Below are 25,573 nucleotides of genomic sequence, written 5' to 3'. Positions count from 1 at the left end.
AAATATTTTAATGACAAACTGTCAGAAACATTGTTATTAGAGAGAGATGCAAAGGGATGCATTTCCAAGAATCTGAAATGGTGTTATAGTATAAAAAGGCTATTAAATGCTACTTAAAATTAACATAAAATGTACACCTGGCAGTATTATGCCAGAAGAAGAAGCCAATGGTTTGGGTTATAAGGGAACAGAATTTATGGTAAAACAGGGAGAGGGTTAAAAAAAAAAAAAGCATATAGAGGGAAGAAACAAAGAAAGGTTATCTGTATAATTTGTGTTCTGGCTCCCTGAAAAAGCCACTAGATCATTTATTATTTTTTTTATTTTACTCTTCCCCAACAGCATCAGAAAAAAGCAAAGCCCTAAAAGGTTTCTATTTCTCTTCCCAGTGCTAAATAACAGCATTGGACTCTATGTTTAGAAGGGGAAAAAGGAAGAAGGAAAGGAAGAGGAATGTCCATTTCTTCTGATCCCCCATTCCTTACTCTTTATTCATCTATCTTTAAAACATGAGTTTACTTTGCCTTCAAAGTTCCCTGTACATCCAAAAAACAAAATCTCTGACTCATTTACATTAAAATACAATGAATCAACTAGTAACAAAGGAGAAAATACCAGATTTATTCCTGTTTTCACCAAACTTAAGATCTGGGGGAAGCCCACATCATCATTTATTCCACCCTCTATTTTTGAAAGAATGTTTTGATAGGAAGATAAGAATAGAATCAGCAGAAGATCAGAAAGGCAGAAGGAAGTGATGGTGTTGGTGATACAAAGAAGGTTATTATCACTGATGAAAACAAACTTCATAGATTTCACAACTTGCCTGTCTATCCAACTGCAATCACACAAATGGTAGTTGTACAACAAAGTATTTTTGTCTTCTGAAGCTGTGCACACATGCAGCTTGGCAATAACACCGATGCTGAGTTATATGATTTATAAAGTTTATTCACACTGCTGACTTAACAGAATAACTTGTTTCCCAGAGAATTGGTACAAATCAGAATGATGCATTGGGAAGAAGCATGGAAAGTGGAGTTCAAATCAATGGCTTTTAGTTAACAGTTGGGTAGTGCCTACACATGTGACCCTGAGTAAATCACTTCACTGTGGCCCCAATTTTTTCATCGTAAGAGGATTGAGCTAGATTACCTCTAAGGTCTCTCTTCCCCCTCTAAATTCTAGGATCCTAAGCATTGAAAGCATGAGACTCAATGGCCAAGGATGAAAAATATCTTATTACTGAAGTTTATGTTACCTTTAATAAATACAAAATTTGTTAATATTAAGTAGGTCTCTAAATTTTGAAAAAACAAAGCTGAAATTTCCAGTCTTTGGAAATGTCTTACTAGAATCATAATCTTAACTAAATACATCTCTTCTCAAGAAAAAAAAGCTTTCAATAAATACTTGTTGAATAATAGATTTGAATAATGCTTTGCAACATTTTACATTTGCTAGAACTTTACTGAGTATGGCACTGAAGTGACCCTGGATTTCCAAAGACTGTCAGCCGACTATAGGCTATAAAAGGTCTTACTGTATTACAGGAAAAGCTCTGGTGTATGCTCCCAGCTTTTAACATATAACTTTTCTAAGGATCAAAACTAAATTCAGACTTACATGAACTGATGCTGAGTGAAATGAGCAGAACCAGGAGATCATTATATACCTCAACAACGATACCATATGAGGATGTATTCTGATGGAAGTGGATTTCTTCGACAAAGAGAAGATCTAACTCAGTTTCAATTGATTAAAGTTGGACAGAAGCAGCTACACCCAAAGAAAGAACACTGGGAAATGAATGTAAACTGCTTGCATTTTTGTTTTTCTTCCGGGGTTATTTATACCTTTTGAATCCAATTCTCCCTGAGCAACAAGAGAACTCTTTGGTTCTGCACACATATATTGTATCTAAGATATACTGTAACCTATTTAGCATGTATAGGACTGCTTGCCATCTGGGGGAGGGGGTGGGGGGAAGGAGGGGAAAAATCGGAACAGAAGTGAGTGCAAGGGATTGTTGTAAAAAATTACCCTGGCATGAGTTCTGTCAATACAAAGTTATTAAAAAAAATAATAATAAAATCTGTATCTATCTATCTACCTACTTACCTACCTACCTACAGCATATGCTTAAATAGTTACATTTTCTCTAGAATGGAAATTCTGTGATGGCAGGGTAAGCTTTACTTTTATTGTTGTATTCCTAGAACTTAGAAAATGCCTGGTACATGCTTAATAAATGCTTGCTGACTGCTAAAATAATCCATGACGTAGCTAGGTGGCTCAATAATAGAATGCTGGGCCTAGTTTCAAGAAGACCCGAGTTCAAATCGGACACTAGCTGTGTGACTCTGGGCAAGTCACTAAACACAGTCTACCTCAGTTCCTCATTCATAAAATAAGCTGGAAAAGAATATAGCAAACCTCTCCAGTATCTTTGCAAAGAAAACTCTAAATGGTGTCACAAAGAGTCAGGTACAACTGAAATGACTGACAACATGTCATGAAATGACAACAAAAATAATCTAAGTCAAAATTCTACAGGATTTATCAGTAGCCCCAATAAAAGAGTGCAGGTCCTAGAATTATATTTATCAACAACCAAAGGAACTAGGCCTGCAGCCAAAAATATTATATTCAGCAAAATTATCTATAAAAATGAATGAGAAAAAATGGGACATTCAACAAACTTGCAGATTTTCAGGACCAAACTCGAACTTAATAGAAAATCTGACCTATAAGAGCCAATTTCAAAGATCAATTTCAAAGAACTCAACATGGACAAATTGTGATTTTTTTTTAACATGGGAAATGTATACCTATGTTTAAGATTGACATCAACAATAGGATAAAACAAGAAAGATTGGGGCAGAGTTAAGGTAAAAATAGTAATTATATTATATAAATGAGGTGCAGAGGAAGAAAAGACACAGAGGCATTAGAGGGAGGAGGAGGGCTCATAGTTCTGAAAAACTCACATAGAGAATGGATTAAATAGGCAACACTACATATAAATCACCCTCTAAAATCTATTTAAAAATAAGGGGAGAGGGATGGGTGGAGGGGAAAATAAAGGTTGGAGGAAGAACAGAAAGGAGAGATCCTGGGGAAAGGAGGAGATTAAGTAATAACAAGGTAAGTTAAGGAGCAAAATTAAAGCAGATTCAACAGGGATAGGAAAGATGGGGGGAGGGGATGGCAGAGAGAGAGAGAGAGAGAGAGAGAGAGAGAGAGAGAGAGAGAGAGAGAGATTGAGTATCTACCTACAAATGCATATATAAATATATCTTTTCTTAACTATAGCTTACTTGGGGATGAAAAGGCAAAAAGAATAAAGTCAAAACGATGTGCAGCAGAGAACAAAGAAACAATTTACAAGGAAGAAAAGATGGACATTCACAAATATAAATTCTTCTAATAATATATATACTTTCTTGAATTGGTAATCTGTTGTTATAGATTTTGAATCCTCGATGATGTTCTGCTGGGCACATGGCAATGTTCTCTTTTATTTTGTTTTACCTTGTTTAGTATTCCTTTTCTGTTTTTCTTTTTTCTTATTCTATTTTTTAAAAATAAAATAAATTTAAAAAATAATAATCTACCTCAATGTAGGAACATCAAAGAAATTCTGAAGAATTTCAAAGAGTGAAGTACTAAAGTAGAAACAGTATAACAGAAAGCACCTTATATGGGTTTGTAAGGCATTAGCCTTAATAACAATAATAAATATTAATAAATAATAATAAATGGCAGTTATTTAAAAATCCATCTCTATTAAATCATAATTTTATAAATAAGTATAATAATAACAGAATTATTGTAATAATAGTTTATGGGAAATTTAACAGAGAATTTTTATGTGAATATTCATTCACCTATGAATAGAATTCATATGCTCAGAGACACAAGATAAAGAAACCAAGTTAATGCTATTACTTCTAATTCTGACAAAAGTTTAAAAAAAGGCTAAAAAATCTACTTTTAACTATAAAGTAATAGTTATAGTTAGTCAGTTATAGTAACTCAGATGACTAAATAGATTACTCAAATTCATCATCCCTTACCCCACCCCCAAACAAGAAGCAATTTGTACCAGCTGAGAAAATATTCATATCATTGAGATTGCAGACCCATAGAAATGATGAATTAAAGGGGGGGATCAGAAATAACAGAAAAGTTAGAACAAAAAATGTATAACTCAGAAGAACAGCTAAATAATGAATAAGGCAAATCAAAATATAAATTGGTATATAAATTTAAATACAATCTATAGACATTTCATGCAGTATAATTTCTTTAACTCAGAAAGGATGTGACTATAAAGTAGCAAGAAAGACAACAAATCACATTAAAAATTGGTTTTTTTCTTTTAATTATTATAAAAACTCAGCAATTTTGTATTATTATGTGTTATAGTAGAGGAAAAATAGCTCAAGAGTCTGGAAACAAGGTTTCTAGTCCTTGTTCTACTATCTTCTCAGGTGACCTTCGACAAAACACAACTTCCTGAAAGGGACAGCTAGGTGGCGCAGAGGAGCAGGTTGGTTGCACAGTGGACAGAGCATCCAGATCTCAAATCGGGAAAACTTGTTTAGTATGACCCTAGTCTAGTCATTTAACCCTTTTTATCAATCTCCTCATTTGTAAAATGACAAACTACTTCAGTATTTTTGACAAGAAAATCCCAAATGAAGTCACGAAGAGTCGGATATGATTGGGGAAAAAAAAGCAACCCAACAATAAAAAAAAATGAGACTAATTCTAGGCCTTTCTGTAGCGTAGTTACAAAATGTCCCATTAGATATTCTCAATAATTAAATAATATTTAAAATAAAAGAATATGTATTAATTGACCTTGTTGATTTCTAAATTAATAGACAGATACCCTCACAGCATACTAAAAAGAGCTATGTCAGGTATACTAGAATTTCATTTGCTAACAAATAATGTCCCAATAAGTTAGGAGTGGGGAATCTTTTTTCTGCCAAGGGCCATTTGGATATTTATAACATCATTTGCAAAATTATCAGCTTAAAGAACTCAAGCAGTGGGGGATTACTATTGCCTGCAGTTGCTTTGGCAAGGTGAGACCAAATAATTCTGTGGGCCTTAAACATACAGTCCATGGGCCGGACATTCCCTATTCTTGCAACAAGACCATGACTGAAAAGTTAAAATTTTTTCTTGACATAGAATTGCATTGTAATATGTGTCATATTTTACTTTTAGGAGGAAGACTACAGAATAGTTCTTAGTATTTCTATAAATTAAGACTCATACACTAGCACTGGGTTTGGAAGAGGTTCTCTTTATCTAGTGATTGTTCTGTTATCCATTCATTGCTTCATTGATTTAAAACTGGGTCTATCTCACCCAGACTGAATGCAATGGTCACTAATGGAGCTCATCTCCAATACAAATCAACAGGAATGCTTTTAACCTGCTCAATTTTTTCAGTCTGGATTGGTTCACCCCTCATTAGGCAGCCTGGTGACTTCTTGCTCCCAGGAATTCACTGTTTTGGCTGGACTTAAAGAAAACCCAATATGTTTTAGCCCTAGGACAGCTCAGAATTCCCAAATTCCAGCACTCCATCAGCATCAGGTTCCTCAGCAGCAGAGATTATAAGCATGCCCCAATATGCCTAGCAATATATTAGTCTGAAGACATACTACAACTATATTCTGAGGTAATATTTCTTACTTAGTATTCTACTTGCAAGAACTTCTATTAATCTACAACACAATGATAACTGATATTCAAAATAATGAAATGATGACCACGAGGCACTCTATTAGACCAATACCTGACTAAATTATGCTTAGATCAATTTTTACATTAAATATATCTCATTCTAATCTTTTGTTACTATTTCTTAATCAGACTGGTTCCTCATTAAATCAAGTAACAGATATTAGCACACAGAGGCTAAATATACATAATTCTAACATCAGAGAACAAAGATAACTAACACATGTTAAATGTTAATGTAACTGTGATTTATCAATATTTTACTATTTTCTAATACTATATATTAGTGTATATAATAAGATGTATACTATTATACTATTTACTATACTATGTACAGTATTAGTATACTATATGAAATATGTTATTTTCTATATTATTTACCCACAGCATACTCATATACATGTGATAATAAGGCATATTATCAAGTTCTGTATTTTACTATGTTGAAATGGTTTGTTTCTTCATCAAAACTTCCTAAAAACAATAATACATTATCTAGTTATTTTTATTCTTTTAATGTTTTGTATAACTTATTACCACTTCATTTAAAGAAATGAAGAAATTAAAAAATCAGACAAATTTATATGTAGATACTGCTTTTGATTGACACTATTTTTTTCTTTCACTTAGTGCTGGAGACTGAAAAGGAGTATGAGCAAAAAGATGTTGCTGGATGAAGCTTCAAGCCATTCAAATATCAATATGCTGCTATTCCTAGAATCAATCAAGTCATTCATTTACTAGAGAATCCATTTGCTTGCATCTTCCTAATCCTATTCTCGGAAATGATCTTCCCCTTTCCTCTTTTCTATCCCCTATTTCCTTTTTTACTTTTATTTAAGGCCAGAAAACCATCTCTCTCTCCCCTCAAAATTTGTCACAGCATTCTTTATGCCTCTTCCTTTACATTTATCTTGCTTAACTCTGTATCAGTCATTTTTTAGTCATCTTTCCTCCTTTTACACTCTAAGATCCTTGAAAGAAGAGACTGTTCCACCACGATACCTTGCACAAAACAGGTATCTAATACATGTTTACTGAAATGAAATGAATGACTGGAACTAAGGAGATCTCCATTATGGGGATCTCCATTATGAGTTCCAACCACAGTGCACTGTGCATCTTTGAACACAGAAATGATTTTCTACATGCCAGATTTCTCATCTGTATTAATATGATAGTTAATTGCTAAGTGATAATTTGGTATCTGTTCAAATTGTTTGAAGTACTCCACAAGTCAATGTTAGCTAGGAAAGAGGAGATAAGAAGAAGGGAAGGAAGGTAGGAAGGGAAGAGGAGAGGGGGAGAGAGAGAGAAAGAGAATATAGTTAAGTACATAGACTTTCTAACAAGGGTTGACAAAGTGCACAGACTTTCTAATAAGGGTTGATTGAAAATCTTTAACAGTATTGACAATAACATCAGTACTTCCTAAAAAGATACTGCACAGTGTTTTATATGCAACTTTGAGTCATTAATAATTAGGAACACTAAAAAACTATACCAGTAATATGAAACTGTTTTTCAAAGAGTTTAATAGCCTTATAAAGGGGATTTTAGATACGTAACATTTTTTTTTTCTGATTCCTCTATAATATTACGTTAAGAATCAGATTCAAATGAAAATGTCAAGAATAGAACTCAGTATTTCAACATGTACCATTAGGCACATATTCACACAGATTGAGGAACTCATCCATTTAAAAATTCCCTCCAATCACAACATGGTCAAGCCTGTCACATGTGACTATAGTCTTCATATAAGTTCACAAAAAGGGTCGAATTCCTTCCTGGCTTTATTCTGCACTATGAAGTACTAGACCACTGTGGTTCTCTATTTGCCATCTCTTGCCTATCTTTTCTTATTATATATTTCTTTGATGACAAATCTTTTACTCATGCTTTTCACGAATTTCCACATTGATTCTATACTGTAGCATATTTATAAATGTAATAGTCTTCTTTATTGTCCTATGTAAAGTATTTTAATTCACTGGAGGTTTTTATTCCATGTTTTGAGGCCATAAGCAACACTGACAATGGCATTTAAAAGGTAGGCCCTTTATTTCCAGGGGAACTCTGGGGTTATTAGTGGAGACATGCTATTTTCTGAAACAATCCAGCCTGTTCTCTTCCTCCTATTCAACTCTGAGCTGAACTTGCCATTCATCTGCACTGCCTGTCCCAGAAAGACAGACCAATAAATAAGTTCTTTATAGGTTGTCCAAATGCATGTCACTTCCACACAAGATGGAAAATGATAGCTTCTAGGAGACTCTGAAATGAACCAGAACTTGATATAGCAAGCATCATCATTAAAAAAAACAATTTATTTTTGAGTGCCTACTATGTATAAGGTACTGTATTAAAGACAAAACTCACATTGACAAATTGAAGCTTTTAAAATATTCTTAAGTAATTTTTTTCTAAGAGATCATGTGACATAGTGGATAGATTTCTGAACTATAAGTTCAGAAATCTTCCAAACACCTAAATTTGAATACTACCTTAAATACTTAACAGCTGTGTGACCCTTGGTACTCACTCTTTCTGATTCTCAACTTCATCTACAAAATGTGATTTAGAACACCTATTTCACAGGGTTGCTGTAAGAATCAAATAAGAAAATGTATGTAGAGCACTGCAAATTTTAAAGTAATTTATGAGAGCTACTATTACGATTAGTCACATGTAAATGGTATATTCCCAGCTACAGTCACTCATCTCATTGCTTAGCAGACTGCTTAACATCCAACTGGCAAAGAACAAATGTTGAATGATTTGTATTCAATACTGTTTATATAAATGTTAAAACATTGCTATTATACTGAAAAGGAAATAAAGACTAATAATTTTCTGAAAGAGATACTAATTAGTAAACCTTGCCATGATTTACTCAACTTAATGCTCCTAGATAATACACATCTATGTTTCACTTTTCTGTAATTCTTGGTTTTGTAATCTGCAAATATGCAGCATTAATGAAAATATATCATGTGCTCTACCAATAATAATAGTGATACTTATGTACCAAATGGATCGAATTTCAGAAACATTCAAGGAACAAAAGAGTACTCTTCCAGAAGTATGAGGAATATTCCATTAGCAAAATTCACATAAGTAGGCAAACATGCTATTAAGTATCATATTAAAACCCATCAAAATAAAATTTCACAAACTTGTTGGAAGTTTCTACTACACTCCAAAAGTAGTGTTTCTGAAAGTCATGTTGCTCAAAGTGTTCATGCCAAAACAGACAATAATAATTTCCAAAGCAGAAGAAAAAAAGTTGGAGAAAAAAAAAGTCATAACAAATAAAAGTGATTCTACAGGGGACACAAGAACAACAAAGAATGCATAATCATGAAGTGAAATCATAAAGAGTTATCTCCAACAACAGGGAAGCAAATATTTTAAAGAAACTTAAAAGGTCAATAATTTTATAACCCTACTTTAAAAAAAATTAATTATTTTTCATAATTTGAAAAGATCCTGTGTCCAACCACCCATCCTCAAGAAAACTGCAACATTTTAATTAACTCACCTGTGCTAAAAATGCCAAAAGTAGAAATCAAAAAATTTAGACATTCAACGTAAAACAAAACACTGGCTCTGAGGCACAAGACTTACTGATTATTTTTTAAGTGTTGTGCATAAGTTTTACACAACACACAAATTCCCATCCCACCTAAATGTCCCTATTTTTATCAAGGTAACCACCATCCTTCATATCACCCAGATTGAAAGTTTAGGAATAATGTCTACCACCCCATTCTCGCTGCCCCACATATTCAATTGGTTGTCTAAGTCTTATTCCTTGTTCCTTTCACATCTCTGGCATCTCTCTCTCTCCATTCATACAACTACCCCAATCCAGGCACTCGTTACCTTTAGATTATTTCCAATTGTTCTCAGTACCTCAAGTATGTCTCTGTCCTCGAATATCTACCAAAATGATTCCAAAAACATAGCTCTATCCATGTCACTCTTCTACTCAAGAATATTTAGTGATTCACTACTGTTTATAAAATAAAATATGAGCTTCTCTGTTTCAAATCTGAAGCCCTTTATAATCTGGCGTCAGCCTACACCAACATTCAATATGGATTATTACCCTATCAAACTGCCCTATTCTTAGGCACATCTTCATACATAATGTACATTCTTGACTTCTGAACCTTTGTACAGGTTGTTATACCTCCTGGGAATGAATTTCCTCCTCATCTCTGCCTTTCAGAATCCTGAGCTTTCTTCAAAGGAGATCAATTCAAATAGCACCTCATCAAGAGGCCAAATGCTAGTGCCCTCAATATTATTTTGTGTATGTATGTATGTGTATATATATATATATATTTATTTGCATTTACTTATAGATTTTAGTTTTGTGTTCTGCCTCCCTGCAGAGTGTAAGACAGAAACTTTTTGATTGTGCAGTGAAGTTCCTGGCAAATAATAATGCTAAAATAAATACTTGTAAATTGATTTCCCCACAAAAATATTAATTAAAATGGTACCTGGCACATAATATACTGCTAAATAAATGCTTACAGATTGATTTACCCATCAAAAATGGCATTATTTTCAATATTTGAAGGCAAATATTATTTAAATTCAACTTTGGGAGCTCATTGTGAACCCAACAATATTTTATTTATCACAATAAATACTACAGTAATGAAACACAACAAATATTTACTATCTACTTTAAGTACAGAACTAGAGAATAAGATAAAATCAAAAGAATAAAAATGCTAACCATCATGGTGTAATAAAATGAGAAATCTGTAAACCATACTTTTCTCTTAAAAAATAACTTCAATATCTCTTAATTATGCCTTTGCTTACACTGATAAATCTCCTGACTACACTGATCCAAGATATCCACATTAGCCAATTAAACAAAGTAAGGCCCAGCTTCTATTAGTCTTGTGGAAAACTGGTACGACCATAAATAAAGAAAATTAAGGTCATTTTTAATTACATGAAAAATAAATGGGAAATATATTAATAATGTGAATTTTCACCATATACTTAATACAACTTCCTTGGAAGGAAAAATTAAAATAATTAAAAGAAAAAAACCTACATTCCTGCTTTTATCTTACTCTTGGATGGAATAACTTTCATATTGTCAAGGATATATGTTCCTCAAAGGCCACCTCCATTTCATCAATAAACTTTTATTCAAATATGTTCTTAGTATTCCTAGCAGACATCAATATACAACTTTAATGACAAATTAGTTAACTAGACTTATGAAATATAAATATACCCCAAAATCCAAATCCACATGAATTAACATAATTACTTACCTACAGTATACCAACTGGCATCTGTCAATTTACTAATAATAGCTTCCTGAAAGGATCCATCAGACGTTTTAGTTTCCACAATTGCTCCAACCTAAACCCAAAAGCCAAACATTACAAATCATCAAATTTAAACACTACCCTTACCTTTTCGACATCTCCCAAATATGAAAGTCTTCATGAAAGGAAATCATACTTTTAAATAACGATTTCACTAATACTTACGTACTATTCAAATTATCTCACTTGATCTTCACAACACTATTAAAGCAAATGAGAAAACTTATGGTTCTTGTATTTTATAGGCTAGAGTCAGGACTAGAATCTAATCTACTGGCTTCTAGTCCATGCCTTTTCTCCTACACTACATTGCTCAATAAATTTCTAAGTAAAACATCTGTGAAACAACAAAACTAGTAGCCAAAAACAGTTTTTAAACTTCTTGAAGTTCAAAGTGAGGATAAATAAGGCAATAAAAGATCATTTTTACATTCTACTCCACCAAGTAGCAGAAGGATAATAAACTGACTTAAGCAGACAGCATCCAGTCTTTTACATATCAAACCATTGAAAAAAGATTATTATACCTTAATTATTTTTTGACTAATAAGGATGTTTCCTTATTAACATAAGTCAAAGGTCATAAGAAACATTAAATGAAAATAAATCACTAAAATAAACAGGATTTCCTTCAAACATCTTAGTCAAGAGAATATATTATCACCCCACAAGATTCAATATTAGTATGTAAATTTTTATGTATGTGTAGGCTTTTCAAAGACGACTTGCAATTCTTTATTTCCATTACTGCAACAACAAAAATCTTTAAAGAGATAAAAATCCAGCAGAACAACACATCTAAAATTATTCTTTCCTTAAAATGTCATTTAGTATCCTTAAGGATATAGTCATTTGAAAATACAATTTATATTTTTTAAAAATGCTAATATTCCATTTGATCTTTATTATATTTGTTTGGGTCAATGGATTATTTTAATAATAATAATAATAATAAAGATTTATATAGTACTTTAAGAATGCAAAGTGCTTTTGCATATATTGTCTCATTCATTCTTCATGTAGCTCTTGGGATGAGTGCTATTATTAATTCAGTAAATTGATGGAGAAATTGAAGCTGAGAGAATTAAGTCATTTGCCCAGGGTCACACAGCTAGCAGGTGATAAAGGCTAATCATGTACTTGGGTCTTCCTGGCTCCATCTCCAGCACTCAATTTCTGACACCAAGATGCCCCTTTATTGAACAGACAGGACAGAATTATTTCTCATGGCTTAACACTCATATAAAAAAAATCTGATAATTTTCCAACCCTTTTTCAAAAATGAAACCCCGTATGCCACAAATTTTAAACTTTGCAATTTCAAGTATTATCTAAATTATACTGCATACATACTCTTAAAGGTCCTTTTACTTGATCATCTTGCACTAATTGTGTAGAGTTATCCTGTTTCAGGATTACCTGAAAGAATTTTGCAAAATAATTTTTTTATTTTTACAATAATGATAATTATGATGACAATATTCATTTGAAACATACATTAATCATTTCTATGTTTTAAAATGCTTTTTCATTTATCAACCAAGCAAAGGTTTTTTGACCTTCACCATAAAGAAAATAAAACCTAAAGAGTAAAACTCAAAATCAAAATTTAAAAAATTTTCATCTTTTTTCACCTTGTGAAATAAACTAGAGTAATAGAAATTGTGATATACCATATATATTGCTCTAAAATCTGTACATAACATAACATACATAACAAGAAGTGTTATGTACTTTAGCACTGTTCAATTCTAATCCTCTAATACACACAACAAACTGAATAAAGAATAAAAAATTACAAAGTCCCTGCTCTTAAGAAGCTTACAGTCTAGTAGAGGGACATAATACAGAAGTACCTATAATGTATTAGAACTAGAAGTGCATAGGAAAAGTTAAACAGAGAGATAGGGGATTAAGGAAAAGAGGATCATTTATAGCTAGAGGAAAAGGAAACACTTAATAAAGGAACCCATACAGAGAGAGTTGAAGGAAGAAAAGAATCTCAATAGGGATGTAGAAGAAGTCTAGCTGCAGGAAGTAGCTGAGAGCCTAAACAAATATACAGATAGAAAAGGGCAGGGTAAGATATAATGAAATGTCTATCATAGAAGAAAGATAAGAACACTGAAAGAAATTTGTATTTTAATTTTTAAATTCTGGAAACTCTTGAAGTTTTTTTTAAGCAGAAATAACCTGACGATTCAAACATTATTAGTAAGATTACTCAGACAATGGTCAAAAGGATAAATCAGAGTGAAAAGAAACTGAAGACAAGAAGATCACTTAAGTGTTGAAAATTAATAGTAATGGCCTGAATAAGGTTATTGGCATTATCACTGAAGAAGAGAAAAGATATATGAAAAAAAACTACAAGCGGTTGACCAGTTATTTCGTGTGAGGATTTAGGGAGAGGGAAAAGTAAAAAATGAAATCCAAGATGACTGAAAAGTATCTAGGAGAGCAGTGTTGTCATTAATAGAGTTAGGGAAGTGAGGACGAGAAAATAATGAGATCAGTTTTGAATATGGTGAATTGAAGGTACTTGGTAGATATTAAGGGCAAGAGGCAACAAATAATTAGAAATGGAGAACTGGAGCCCAGGTGTAAAGATCCAAAATTAAAAATCATCTGCACAAAGATGATAATTGAGATCATAGGAGTAGAGATCACCACAGGCAAAAGTATAGTGAGAAATGAAGAAAGCCAAGAATAGTCTCAGGAGATTCCCATACTTTAAGAAGCAGGAAAAAGAAGAAAAACTAGGGGAAAAGGCTGAAAAGGAATGCTCACAGATGCAAGAAAACTAGGAGAGGAACATTTCAAGACAAATACCACTACTGAAAAAAAAAAGCTCTCACCAAAATGAATATACAGAGCAAAAAAATTTAAATAGAGTGCTGAGAAGAATCGTCAAAATAGAAAAAAATATAAAATGCTTTTTTTTTAGAATATAAGTATCAAAACAATTACAGTCTTCATTTGCAAAAAAAAAAAACATTCAATACTTCTAAGAAACAAGAATAAAAAATTAAAAGCCTCTCAAAAACAGCTAGGTGGCAATACTTCAACATAGTTAAATATTTAAAAATAGAAATGTAACTTACAAAAAAAATTTAAGTTAACTCCTCAGTTCTACATATTTCCATATGTTATCTAGGGATTCCATCTATGGTTTGTGCAAAAATTTCAAAGGTAGATCACATAACTCAAATTTATATCCTATCGTATAACAGTCATTAAATAGTAAAAGGGCAATTGCCTCTTTCGGGAATGATGCACCGTCCTTCCTCTCTTTTTTCTTCTTTCATCAAAATATGCTATCTTTTTTTTCTTGTTCATTGTTAAAATCACAAATCTGTACTTGTGGCACCAAAATGGATTGGTAAAGTGATTATGTTGTCACAAACTAGATTATAATTTTAAATGACAGTAAAAAAAGAAAACACAAGGATTTCTAAGTGAACTATTCTAAAACTCAATGTTTAATAAAGAGAATGAAAATTAAAACATTATATCAAACATAAAGCAACTGTAATTTCTCATTTTGCATTTTAAAACTTTAACAATGCACTCTTGTGGTTTTAAAGACATTACTATTTTACAGAATTAGCACAGCACCGAATCTTACACAAAATGGGCAGTCAATAAAAAATTAATGATATTAAACAACTACTCTCTCTTCTATTCTTCTTGAATGCAAAAACTAAGTGTTAACAATTTTGACATGTCAGAAACACTACCTTAACTTTCACCAGCCTTTTCACAGTCTTAATCTTTGCCTCACAGAAGGCACCTCGGTACTTGGCACTGACATCAGTCCCCACTGTCAGGTAGGCAGGCTCGTCTGCTGCCTGGTAAAGAGAATACATAAAGTTAATATATGACTGCAATTCCTCCCCCTCACCCCAGACCAAATATGTAAAATCTACACGAGAATAACAAAAATATTTTAAAACATGCTTATTCTTTCCTACACTGAATATTGTAGACTTATGTTTTTTAAGTACCTCTAAATTCAACCATTTAAAAAAAATAGTTCTTCTGTTATAACAAAAATACTTCAAACAACTTCTATGATGCCCCATTATCACATGCGCTTTAATTTATAAGTAGAAAATATTAAAAGAGAGTGCACTGTCATTTTTTTCTCCAGATGTAAAGAGTTAAAGAAACTTTACCACATACCAAAAGTTTGAGAATTTGGGAGAACATAGTATATTAATCTTAGGAGCTCTATAGTTCAAGCCTGAGATGGTCTATATAACTTTTTACTGTTTTGAAGATTCAAAATATTTAAATCATCTTTGACATTTTACTACTAACTTAAAATGATTAAATTAACAATACAAACAAATCAGTTTAATAACTTTAAACAAATAGTTATCATGTAACAACAAACACAATGTTACAACTGTGAATAAATGAGTAGCCATTCAACCTATTTTAAAATTGAGAATGTTATCTAGTCAACACCGTGCCTGAAAGCTGAAGTTGAAATGGAAAAGTCACAATAACTGATAACAGAGACATGAACTTGTGCTTTTACTTTGTAGCACTGTTTTTTCCATCAATATTGCTGGTGTTAAAAAAAAAAAAAAATAAGCTTCCTCAGGAAGTATCTAATTTCAACATGCTGAAGTGTCAAAATATAATGAAATAGATATTTTGTTTTACTATATAAACTGTAATCCTGATGTGAACCTGGCGTCTCCTTATTATACACACATCTTTTATGAAAGCTTTGCACTTCCTCACAAAGCTATCTATATGTACATATTGTTTTAAATGCAATATACTATAAGTAGGAAAATAATTTACCCGATTTATTGCTCCAAACATTCTAATTTAATACATGCTACCTTATTCACTTATTAAATTTTATTTACCTTCTTAAAGTTTTAAAGTCCCAAAATATTTGAAAAATTTTTAAAAATTTGCTGTCACTTATTTTTCTTTCTGATCAAAATCATAGCAAGCATTAAGAATTTAGGAAGGTAAGGCTTACTAAGTGGATAAGTCAATAAATCAATCATGAATTTGATAAAACTGACCAATTTTAAAAGCACATACATTAATAAGACTTTAGAACTACTTCTGGCAAAGAAGACTATCACAAAATGCCATTTCTTTCCTATCGTCCTTCAAAATATTCTTGCAATTATTTTGTAAGAATCTTCTTCAGTAAGAAGAGTTTAATAACATTTATCATATGGACTGAGCATTAAGCATTGTTTTAATTCAGCCTCATATATGTGTGTAATCCATATTATTTCTAAAGTTCTAGAAAAACTGAAACCTCTCTCCACTCCTATATACCATTCCATGTTCACATACACTCTTTGCTCTATGGGGAAATGGACAAACAAAACAAAAATCCCCCGAAACTCAAAAATAGGACAAAAGCTTTACTTCTGCTAAGGCTACTGTCATTGGTGTTGAAAGAAAAATACTCGCCCAAAGAACACCAGCTCCGAGTTAGATTCTCTCTGTACGGAGTTAGAATGCTAGGGCCTTGGAAAGGGTCCACAAGGACTGCACTTCATACACACTAATCTCTTCCAGTCCCATTCAATAGATGCTATTTTTCCCCCCTCCTCTCAATGACTGACAAAGTAATAAAGTTTTTATATCATGTATACAAATGAAAACATATACATATGTATACAAATTATATATATATATATATAATATATATTTAATACTCCAAAAAAAAGTCCCACCACCTTCAGCTCAAGAGCAGGAAAGGTGTAAAGATGACCAAAAAGAGGCAGCCCGACCCCTCGCCACCGAGAGTATGGGGGGGCACGATTATCCCGTTTACCTTCATTTTGGGGGGCGATCTAAGGGGTTCCAGCTCAAAGAGAAGTCTTCAGCAGCGCTGGATGCGTGAGGGAGGAAGAGAGAAGTGCAGTTAACCAACAACAGCCCGACGAGCCGTCCGAGTAAACAAGCCCCAGCGGGGAGGGGCACAGCCCTCGCTGTCCCAGGTCGGGAGGAAAAGCAGAGGCCCAAGGAAGAGGGGGGGCGGAAGAAGCCCCCAAACCCCCTTTCATGCCGCCCCTCCGCGGACTTCCCCGCCTCCGCCCTTCTTTTCACTTCCACTGGGCAAAGTGAAGTCGGGGCTTCCTCCGAGTGCCGCCGGTGCTGGAGGGGGGTAGGCAGGCAAGCAGTTTCTGTTTCTCGGACTCCCCCGGAGGGGCAGTCTCCGGGGCGGTCCGTGTCTCCCTCCGCTCGCTCTCTCCCGCCTCTCCCCCCCCCCCCCCGCCCGCTCCTCGGCCGCTCCCCCCTCCCTCCCCTCCCGTCCCCTCCCCCCCGGTGCCCGCGGTGGCGGCGGCGGCGGTGTGTCACGGCGCCATTGCTCTGCCTCCCCCAGCTCTGCACCATGTCAGGGAGGAGAAGCGGCTTGGGGTCCCATAAGGGCAACAGCCGCCCGCGGACCAAGAAAAGGAGAAAGAGGGAGAGGAGGAGGAGGAGGAGGTGGGGGGCAATGAGGAGGTGGAGAAGAGGAAGGGAGGCAGCCGGGACAGGGTGTGGGAGGGGAAGGGAACCGCACAGTGGCAGCGACTGCCTCCTCCCTTCACCCGCCTCAACTTTTTTTGTGCCGCTCCTAGAGGCGCCGGTCGTCCAGGCCCGCACCCTGATCCCTCTGGTCCAGCCCCCGAACCCATTCGAGGAAGAAGCACCACACAGTTGGGACCCCTCTCCCGGGAGCAGCCCCGCTCCTCACTCCGCCAGAGCAAACTTAGCGGGGCGGCCACCCCCACAGCCATTTTACCCCGGGAACTGGAGATGGGGTGGGAGGAGAGAAAAAGAAAAGAAAACAGACAGCAGCGGTTCCCGCTGCTGAAGCTTCTCCTTCGCCGCCCCCGTCCCCACCCCCACCCCCAAACCTCTAAGTGCACCGGGACTCCGGGCAGCAGCACCAGCTGCTATTACCGCTTTGCCCATTCAATAGCCCCCGCTCTTCTTCTCCCCACCTACCAACTGCGGCTCAAGTACGCGCTGTCAGCTCTCGATCCCCCCCAGCCACACTGACCCCAGCGGGCCCCCGTCCGGGCAGCACCACTCCTGGCCGCCGCGGCAGTTCCTGCGCCCAGTCCCCCGCTCGCCCCGATTTACTGCCACAATCCACCAAATAACAAGCTGTTGAGCAGACTCGCTCCTACACGAACTCCTATTGGTCCCTCATGACGATGGAGCACCCGTCCGCGCTCCTCATTGGAGCTCGCTACCCGCCGTCCCGATTGGATGTAACGCCTTGAGTGCACCGATTGGTAAGAAAAGCAGCAGGTAGGAAATGTCCCACTTATGATTGGCTACGCGAAGACACAAACATTATTGGAGGAGTTGGGAATTGAGTCAGTAGATCCTGAGAAATGATTGGTGAGGATGACTCCGGATGTGCTTGACTGAACACTGATTGGTGAACTCGGGGGTCAGGAAGAGCGGCCCAGAGCGGCGATTGGCGGCAGGTGTCCCATGGAAACGGAACTCATAGCTGCGGAGAGGGGCTTGCACCGGGGGCGGGGCAGGGGCTATACAAGGCGCCTGCGCTAGATCCTGTTCTCGGCGCCATTTTGTCTCGGCAGCGGTGGCGGTAGCTCTTTCCCATTTTAAGCTTCGCGAGGAGAGGAGTGGAGTCTTTACCCGGTTGATTCGTTCTTGTGGACTAGGCGTTCACCTTCCGTCCCGGGTGAGAGCATAGTGAGTGACTGAACAAATCTGGGTTCCACCCACAAAGGTCAATTGAAGGCTGCGGTTGCCTGACTGGGGAGGGGGGGGGGTTAGGGGATGGCGCAGCAATAGCGGCACCACACCGGAAGTGAGGGGGCCTCGCGGCAGCCGCGACGAAGTAAGTTCCTCGCTGTGAGAACGAAAAGGGAGGGGGTGGGGAGGGAGGGAGGGAAGGAACTAGGCCTTCTCTCCCGCCGGAGAAGGGGGGTGGGGTTTTGCTACCTCTCCTCTAGCTGGGTTGTCCCTTCTCTTGGGTAAAGGAGGGGTGTGCTCGACTCTGGCGCTCCCTGTCCCACACGCCCCTCACTCATCTCGTGTTGCTTTGCGACCATGATTGCAGAGGCCGTGATTTTGACTTTTTAAACATGAAAAAAGTTATTTTTGCCAGGCCCCCCTGCCTAGATAGAGGGCGTTTCCACTTTATGTGGAAGCTGGAGAATCCGAAGAAGGCCCTGGGTCTCAGGATTCAGCAATTCTCCTTTCCGCTTTGCCATAATAGTTGCTAGCCCAAGGTCACGCTGTGATTCCTTTTCGATTTTAACCGTGATTCGCTTTTAAAATGAAGATAATTTTTGACAGCCCTCCGATAACTTGTCTGAGGAGTACGTTGCTCGTTTATTAAGCAGTTCTGTAATGTCTGTTAAATGAAAAAACTTTGGTTTAAACTTAATAGAATATTAACTGGACCACAGTAGTTGTTAAAGTCTTAAACCTGAGATTCAGTTGGGGATGAGATTTTTAACTCGAACTGGATTTTCAATTTTAATTAGGGGGGAAAATACTCATTTCAACTATTCATCTAATAGATAAAGTGTATATTTCCCCCCATAATTGAGTAACTTTTTAATGTAAAGAGACGTACTAAAATTGTATTGGCTAAAATTTTAAAAAGTTGACTTCTAGGACGTTCACACCCACTCTTCTCCCAATATCCCTAGTTGATTTTAAACTCTTTTAGAAGCATAAAATTTTGTGAGATACAAGTGTTTAAGTTTACTTCTCTAAATTATTATTTTGCAGTTTTATTGTAAAAAGTGTAGATTGGGTGAACTTCAGAACCTTTGAAGATTGTTGCAGAGGTGAGTATATAATCCTGGATATGTTTAGAATGGGGAAGGAGTAGAGAGAAGACTTAGTGATGGATTTTCATGTTTAGTCAGAAATCCTTTGAGGTAGATTGTGATGTATTGTTGAAAGAATAGTGAGGATAGATGTTGTACTTTTGTTTAATAGGCAAAGATGAGGTTGCTTTATGGGATGGAGAATTGGATGTGGAAACTATAGCAAAAGTTAGCGTAGAAATGAATTTGGAGGATCTTAAGTAGAATGATTTGACTAAGGATTTGTGTAGAGGAGGTAGTGGAAAGTGAAGCTGGAAAGGTAGGATAGAAGCCAGATAATAGAGAATCTTTGAGTTTCAGATCAGAACTTTAAACAGAGGGTTAAATAAAATACCATCCTCAAAGTGATACTTCAGGCAGATGGTCCATTGGCATCCAGAGAGGTTAGAGTCTGAAAACTAAGTGACAAGTTAGAAAACCAGACATAAGACTGGATCAAGAAATGATCAGGAAATCTGGGAAAGAGACATTTGCAAGAACAATTAAACTGCAACAAAACAAGATTTTGAGCTTGGATGCTTTGAGAAAATAATAATTCTCTTTACAGTTTTAGCTTCTATTTGGACTTTATTTGTGTTTTATCTTTTAGTATGAATAGAATCTCTTAATTTGTTTTCTATGGGTTTTGTTTGTTGTTGTTTTTCAGTGAAACCAAAACTAATCACAGGAACAGAAAATTTTTTTTAACTGTAGCTCTGCTTTCTTTGCATAGCTTATATGCATTGTGACTTATTAATGCACATATTTAATATCATTAATCTTCTCAAGTATATTTTCTTTTTTGTTCCTCCACTCTAAAAAACTTCTGTAGCCCAGTCAAAGAATGTTAATTCAATGTTAATAGCAAAGTATTAATATTAATTAGAAGAAACTACAAATGCCACTTTCTATTTCCCCTTCATTCATGTTCATTCAGCAGCTGTTAACTGTGCTGAGTACTGAGTTGATTATAAAATTTGATCGCATAAATGTCTTTTAACTTTTCTCTTTAAGTAGGAGTTCATGTCTTAACACGTTGAAACTCCCATTTTTGCCTCTGGTACAAAAAACATATTAATATCGTATCTTTGCTTTTCTTATGTACCCATCAGGAATCCCTTCTTCAGCAGAAGCTATATTTTTACTAAGTTGTAGTCTTGCCTACCAAAATCAGTTATGATGTCATAAGTAGTAATGAAATTTTTAGCATTAGAACTTAGCAAAGAAGTCCTAAATTAATTTTTTTAATAATGCTGTAAAATATTGACATTTCCATGATATAGTGGTTTTTAGAGATGACTAAATTTTTAGTGTTATCTTAGATACTTTCTAGTAGCTATGTGATCCTGCTTAAACATTTAAATGCTTACCAAGTTGTCAGACTGTGCTAGATGTTGGGAATATAAGAAGTTTCATCTCTGAAGCTCTGTTTCTTGATTAGTAAAATGGGGATGATACTTGCATTATGCCATGGTGTTTTTGTGAGTAAAGTGCTTTACAATTCTTAAAAGTGTTCCATGTATAGGAATTAGGTTCTGCATAGATAGCTAGTATGTCATGGGACATAGCAAATTAGGTATTGTACATGGTCTTCAGATCCCAGACTTGAGCCTTTTAAAAATCTTTTTAGTAAAAGGAGAATTTTCTTCTACTTCTATTAGGGAATTTATTGATGCTTAACATATTTCTTGGGATTCATTGGAGGTGCATGGTTTACTTCTTCTTTATCAATCTAAGGTTGATTTCTTCTCTCTTCAGAGTACACATTAGAAAATTTGGGCACTTGTGAAGTACCATTGTGAAATGACATTTGAGGGACTTTCTAGGAAAAACAAAAATAGCATGAATCAATTAAGTTAATTTTTTTCTCTTTATTTGCATAAATAAATTTTAAAGGACCTTTTAGAAATCTTTTTTTAAAAAATATGAATAATCTCTTTTCCTCGTGTTATACATCATTTTCATTTCTAAGTATCACAACTTAAAAATGTAAAGACATTGAGCATTAGTTTATATCCAGATATCATATTTAGTTCTCATCTGTATGAAATAAAAAATCTTGCATTTTTTACAAAACTATGCAACTGAGAACAACATCCTGTTATTATATCTCAAACTTGTGTTTAGAGCCAGACTGATCTGCTAAGAGCTGTGTGGAAACCAAAGTAGGATAAAGGGTAAAGGTTATAGCTAAGAGCAAAGTGATTAATTACTTTATGAATATTAACTTCTTCACCTTTGGGTGGGGTTGGGCATCCATCTGAACATGTGATATATTGGGGGGGGGGAGACATGTTAAGGAATGTATATTGTAAGTGGGACTGGAAAGTCTTTTTAATTTCACTATTCCCCAGCCAATAGGATAATAGAGAGACTCTCTGTGTCTCAAATATGATAAAAAAAAAATTTGATCTCATTTCTGTAAGATGTGTCTATTTGTGGACAGCATACCCTCCTGCAGGAATGTATTAAAACTTTGTTAACTTCACTCACCCTGGAGCCAGTTCTGTTTTCATCCTAGATAATGGCATTTTTTACAACCTGGTGGCTTGTCCAGGATTCAAAGCATCAGATCAGAGACCAACCACCTGAAAGCAAAATGGGTGCCCCTGCTGATTTTCAGCGACTTCGTAGTCTGGTTGTGATCCTTCTTCCCCTTAACCTTGAATCCTGAGAATTTGGCTTTCTGAAAAGGGTGACTAAACTAGTGAAAAAGGAAGGGGCAGCCAACCTATGGAAGTCTGTGCACAGAGCAAGGTAAGAAAATTGGGGATTTAAGTAGTGACATGCTACCTAAAATCCTGAATTGTAATTAGAAGATAGAATGGAGAAAAAGGGAAAAATAATCCTTCCCAATAGCCCATTAAGGAGGATATTAATGTACTGAGAGGACACAGAATCCTCTGACACCCATCACCTAATCACAACTAGATATAGAATTAAACTACAAACAAGTAGTTGTAAAGATCTCATAACTAACGACAGAAGAGGAAAACCAAATTGATTCTATTGTATGGGTGATGGATAGGAGTAAGCAAGGATTGTGCTATCTCCCCCATTAAGGTCCAGCTGAAAAAGGAAGGGGAAGTAATATGTATAAGGCAATTCCTAGTACCTGCCAAAGGCAGGCAAGGATTGTAGCTAGTGATTAATGAACTGCTTGAAACCTAAAAGTCTTCGTTCAGTTACCCCCATCTTAACAGTTTGGAAAGCAAATAGAACACACAGGTTGACCCAGTACCTAAGAGTCATAAATAAAATAGTTTAGAGTAGGTATCCAGTGGTACCCAACCCATTATACTCTTAGTAGGATCCCCACTTCTCACACATGGTTCACTGTAGTGGACCTTAAAGATGCCCCTTAGAAAAAGAAAGTAGAGATGATTTTTGCATTTATTTGGGAACATCCTGACACTTGGAGGAGACAACAGTATAGCTGGAAAGTACTTTCCCAAGGGTTTACGAGTCCCTAACCTAATTTGGCCAGATCTTGGAAAAGCTGCTAGAAAAACTCACTCCTAAGGGAATGGTACTTCTCCAGTATGTGAATAACATTCTTCTCTAGGGAGAAAAGGGAGGAAGTGACAGAAGCAATTATAACTATTAAATTTTCTGGGAAAACAAGGTTTGAGAATATCCAAGAAAAAATTACAAGTAGAAAAGGAGGTGAAGTGTTTAGGACATTTGATTAGTGAAGGAACAATTAAAGGAATAAAAGGAATTATTGAGCTCCTACTTCCTCAAACCAAAAGAAAAAAATTCTGGGACTAATTGGATGTTGTAGATTGTGGATTGACTCTTAAAACTTAATTGACCAAGCAGCTGTACCAGATATGGACAGAGGAAGAAAAGACCTTGATAAAGGAAGTAAATCAAGCCCCTGACTGAAGTTTCAGTGCTAGCATTACCTAATGTAGACAGATCTTTCCATTTGTTCATCATAGTTGATCAAGTTGCAGTCATTGGGTTGTAGACTCAGTTGTGGACAGGGAAGAGACAACTAGTAGCCTTTCTATCTGAACTTCTGGACCTAGTCTCTGGGGACTGATCAGAATGTGTACAAGGAGGTAATGGGGGAAAGGGAAGGAGAAGTGGAAAATTAACTTTTTGGAGGCGCTTTAGTGGTTAGTAACCCTCCACCTCCATCAGGGGAGGAAGATCTTGACTCAAAGGGCAGGAAGATGCTTAATAGATTCCTGAATCTTGAACCATGAAGCAGTTTTAATGGGAAAAGATAGTTTGGTTCTCAGAACTGATTCTAGTGTAAATCCTGCCTTATTTCTATGAAAGGGGGATACGGAGCATTCTGACTAAGAACATGACTATTTAGATGAGGTAGTTCTTCAAGCTAGAGTTTGACCTAATCACTTTTTCCAAAGGGTGTGTATATATATATATATATATATATATGCTCTTTATTATGGGTCATCCACTTATAAATGGGAAATGTTGCAGTGGATATACTATTGTGGAGGGGGACATGGGGATTCTCTAAGAAACCAAGTATTTGCCTGACAATTGGTTAGCCTAAATCTGTGAATAGTATGAGTTGATTTGGGCCCTAAAATTATTAAAAGGAAAGGAAGGTAACTCTAAATATGCATATGGACTAGTGCATACTTTGGGGAAAATTTGGTATGAAAGAGGATTAAATGCATGAGGCTCTAGTGAAGCAAGTACTTGAGAATTTGCTTGTCCCTGCAGAAATTGTAGTAGCCTATGTGAAAGGATAGAAAGAAAATTCCTTAGAAACCAGAAAGAACAGGCTGGCAGACGAGGCAACTAAAGAAGTAGCTGTCTCTTACAAGAAAAAGAAATTGTGCTCTTCTCTTCCATTGTCAAGGTGGAGATTGTACCAATATTTGCAAAAGAGGAAAAGAAGCTCCAGGATTTAGGAACACTGGAAGCATTGAAGGAGAGAAATAGCTTTTCCCCAATGGGAAAGAGAAATGCTAATTAGATCATTGGCTAGAGAAGTACTGTGGATTTTGCTTCAAGCAACCCTTGGGGAGCTCAAGCTATGTGTGATTTATTTTTAAGGAATTATTGATGTAGGGGAATATATACAATAGTTAAATAGATTTGTGAGAGTTGTTTGATATGTCAAAAGGTCAACAAGGTTTTGAGAGAGAATTCCAGGAAGGGAGAGTCTCTGGCCCTTCCAAAGTATTCGGGTAGATCTTGTTGAAATGGCTCCAATTGGAAGATTAAATTCATAAGAGTAGATCATTTCACTAGATGAGTAGAAGCTTATCCTCTAAACACTGCAACAGCTTCAGGATTGAGCAAAGTTGTTAAATAAATCATTCCTCCTAATGGGATGGTGGAAATATTGAATCAGATAATGGAACTCACTTCACTTCAAAAATACTACGAGGAATTATTCAAGGGCTAGGGATTAATTGGCATTTCTACCTGCTGGCATCCTCCTTTAGGAAGAGTAGAAAAGAGGAATAAAATCCTAAAGAGACAGATGACTAAGCTTATAATTGAGACTAAGTATTTACCTATAGCATTACTTAGAATTAGGATGGTTCCTAGAAGGAATATTGGATTATCTCCCTATGAATTGTTTGAATTACTCTACATGGGGAACAAAAAAGA

General features: G+C 35.8%; 1 protein-coding gene and 1 long non-coding RNA gene across 10 annotated transcripts in view; one reads left to right on the top strand and one right to left on the bottom strand.

The window, feature by feature from the left end:
• The window catches only part of ARID4A (AT-rich interaction domain 4A), an 82,093-nt gene extending 63,812 nt beyond the window's left edge, over positions 1 to 18,281 (bottom strand). For 2 of the 3 annotated variants that reach the window (XM_031952642.1, XM_031952643.1), the window contains exons 1-5: positions 18,117 to 18,280; positions 16,957 to 17,013; positions 14,876 to 14,986; positions 12,489 to 12,554; positions 11,079 to 11,169 (exon numbers count right to left, since the gene is read on the bottom strand). In XM_031952642.1, coding sequence (XP_031808502.1) covers positions 11,079 to 11,169; positions 12,489 to 12,554; positions 14,876 to 14,986; positions 16,957 to 16,962 — 274 coding nt within the window. In that variant the 5' untranslated portion in view covers positions 16,963 to 17,013; positions 18,117 to 18,280. Of the gene's footprint in view, positions 1 to 11,078; positions 11,170 to 12,488; positions 12,555 to 14,875; positions 14,987 to 16,956; positions 17,014 to 18,116 lie in introns of all 3 variants that reach the window. The other variant, XM_031952644.1, reaches the window with a different exon arrangement.
• A 390-nt stretch (positions 18,282 to 18,671) lies between these two features.
• The window catches only part of LOC105750391, a 47,376-nt gene continuing 40,474 nt past the window's right edge, over positions 18,672 to 25,573 (top strand). Inside the window, exons 1-3 of one of the 7 annotated variants that reach the window (XR_004232026.1) lie at positions 18,672 to 18,828; positions 19,890 to 19,948; positions 22,491 to 22,726. This is a non-coding gene — a long non-coding RNA (uncharacterized LOC105750391). Of the gene's footprint in view, positions 18,840 to 18,888; positions 18,988 to 19,051; positions 19,472 to 19,889; positions 19,949 to 22,490; positions 22,727 to 25,573 lie in introns of those variants that run through there. The other 6 variants (XR_004232024.1, XR_004232022.1, XR_004232021.1 and 3 more) reach the window with 6 other exon arrangements.

This window comes from Sarcophilus harrisii, chromosome 2, assembly GCF_902635505.1.
Source record: "Sarcophilus harrisii chromosome 2, mSarHar1.11, whole genome shotgun sequence".
Classification (NCBI taxonomy): Eukaryota; Metazoa; Chordata; class Mammalia; order Dasyuromorphia; family Dasyuridae; genus Sarcophilus; species Sarcophilus harrisii.
This window is presented reverse-complemented; position numbering and strand designations above follow the sequence as displayed.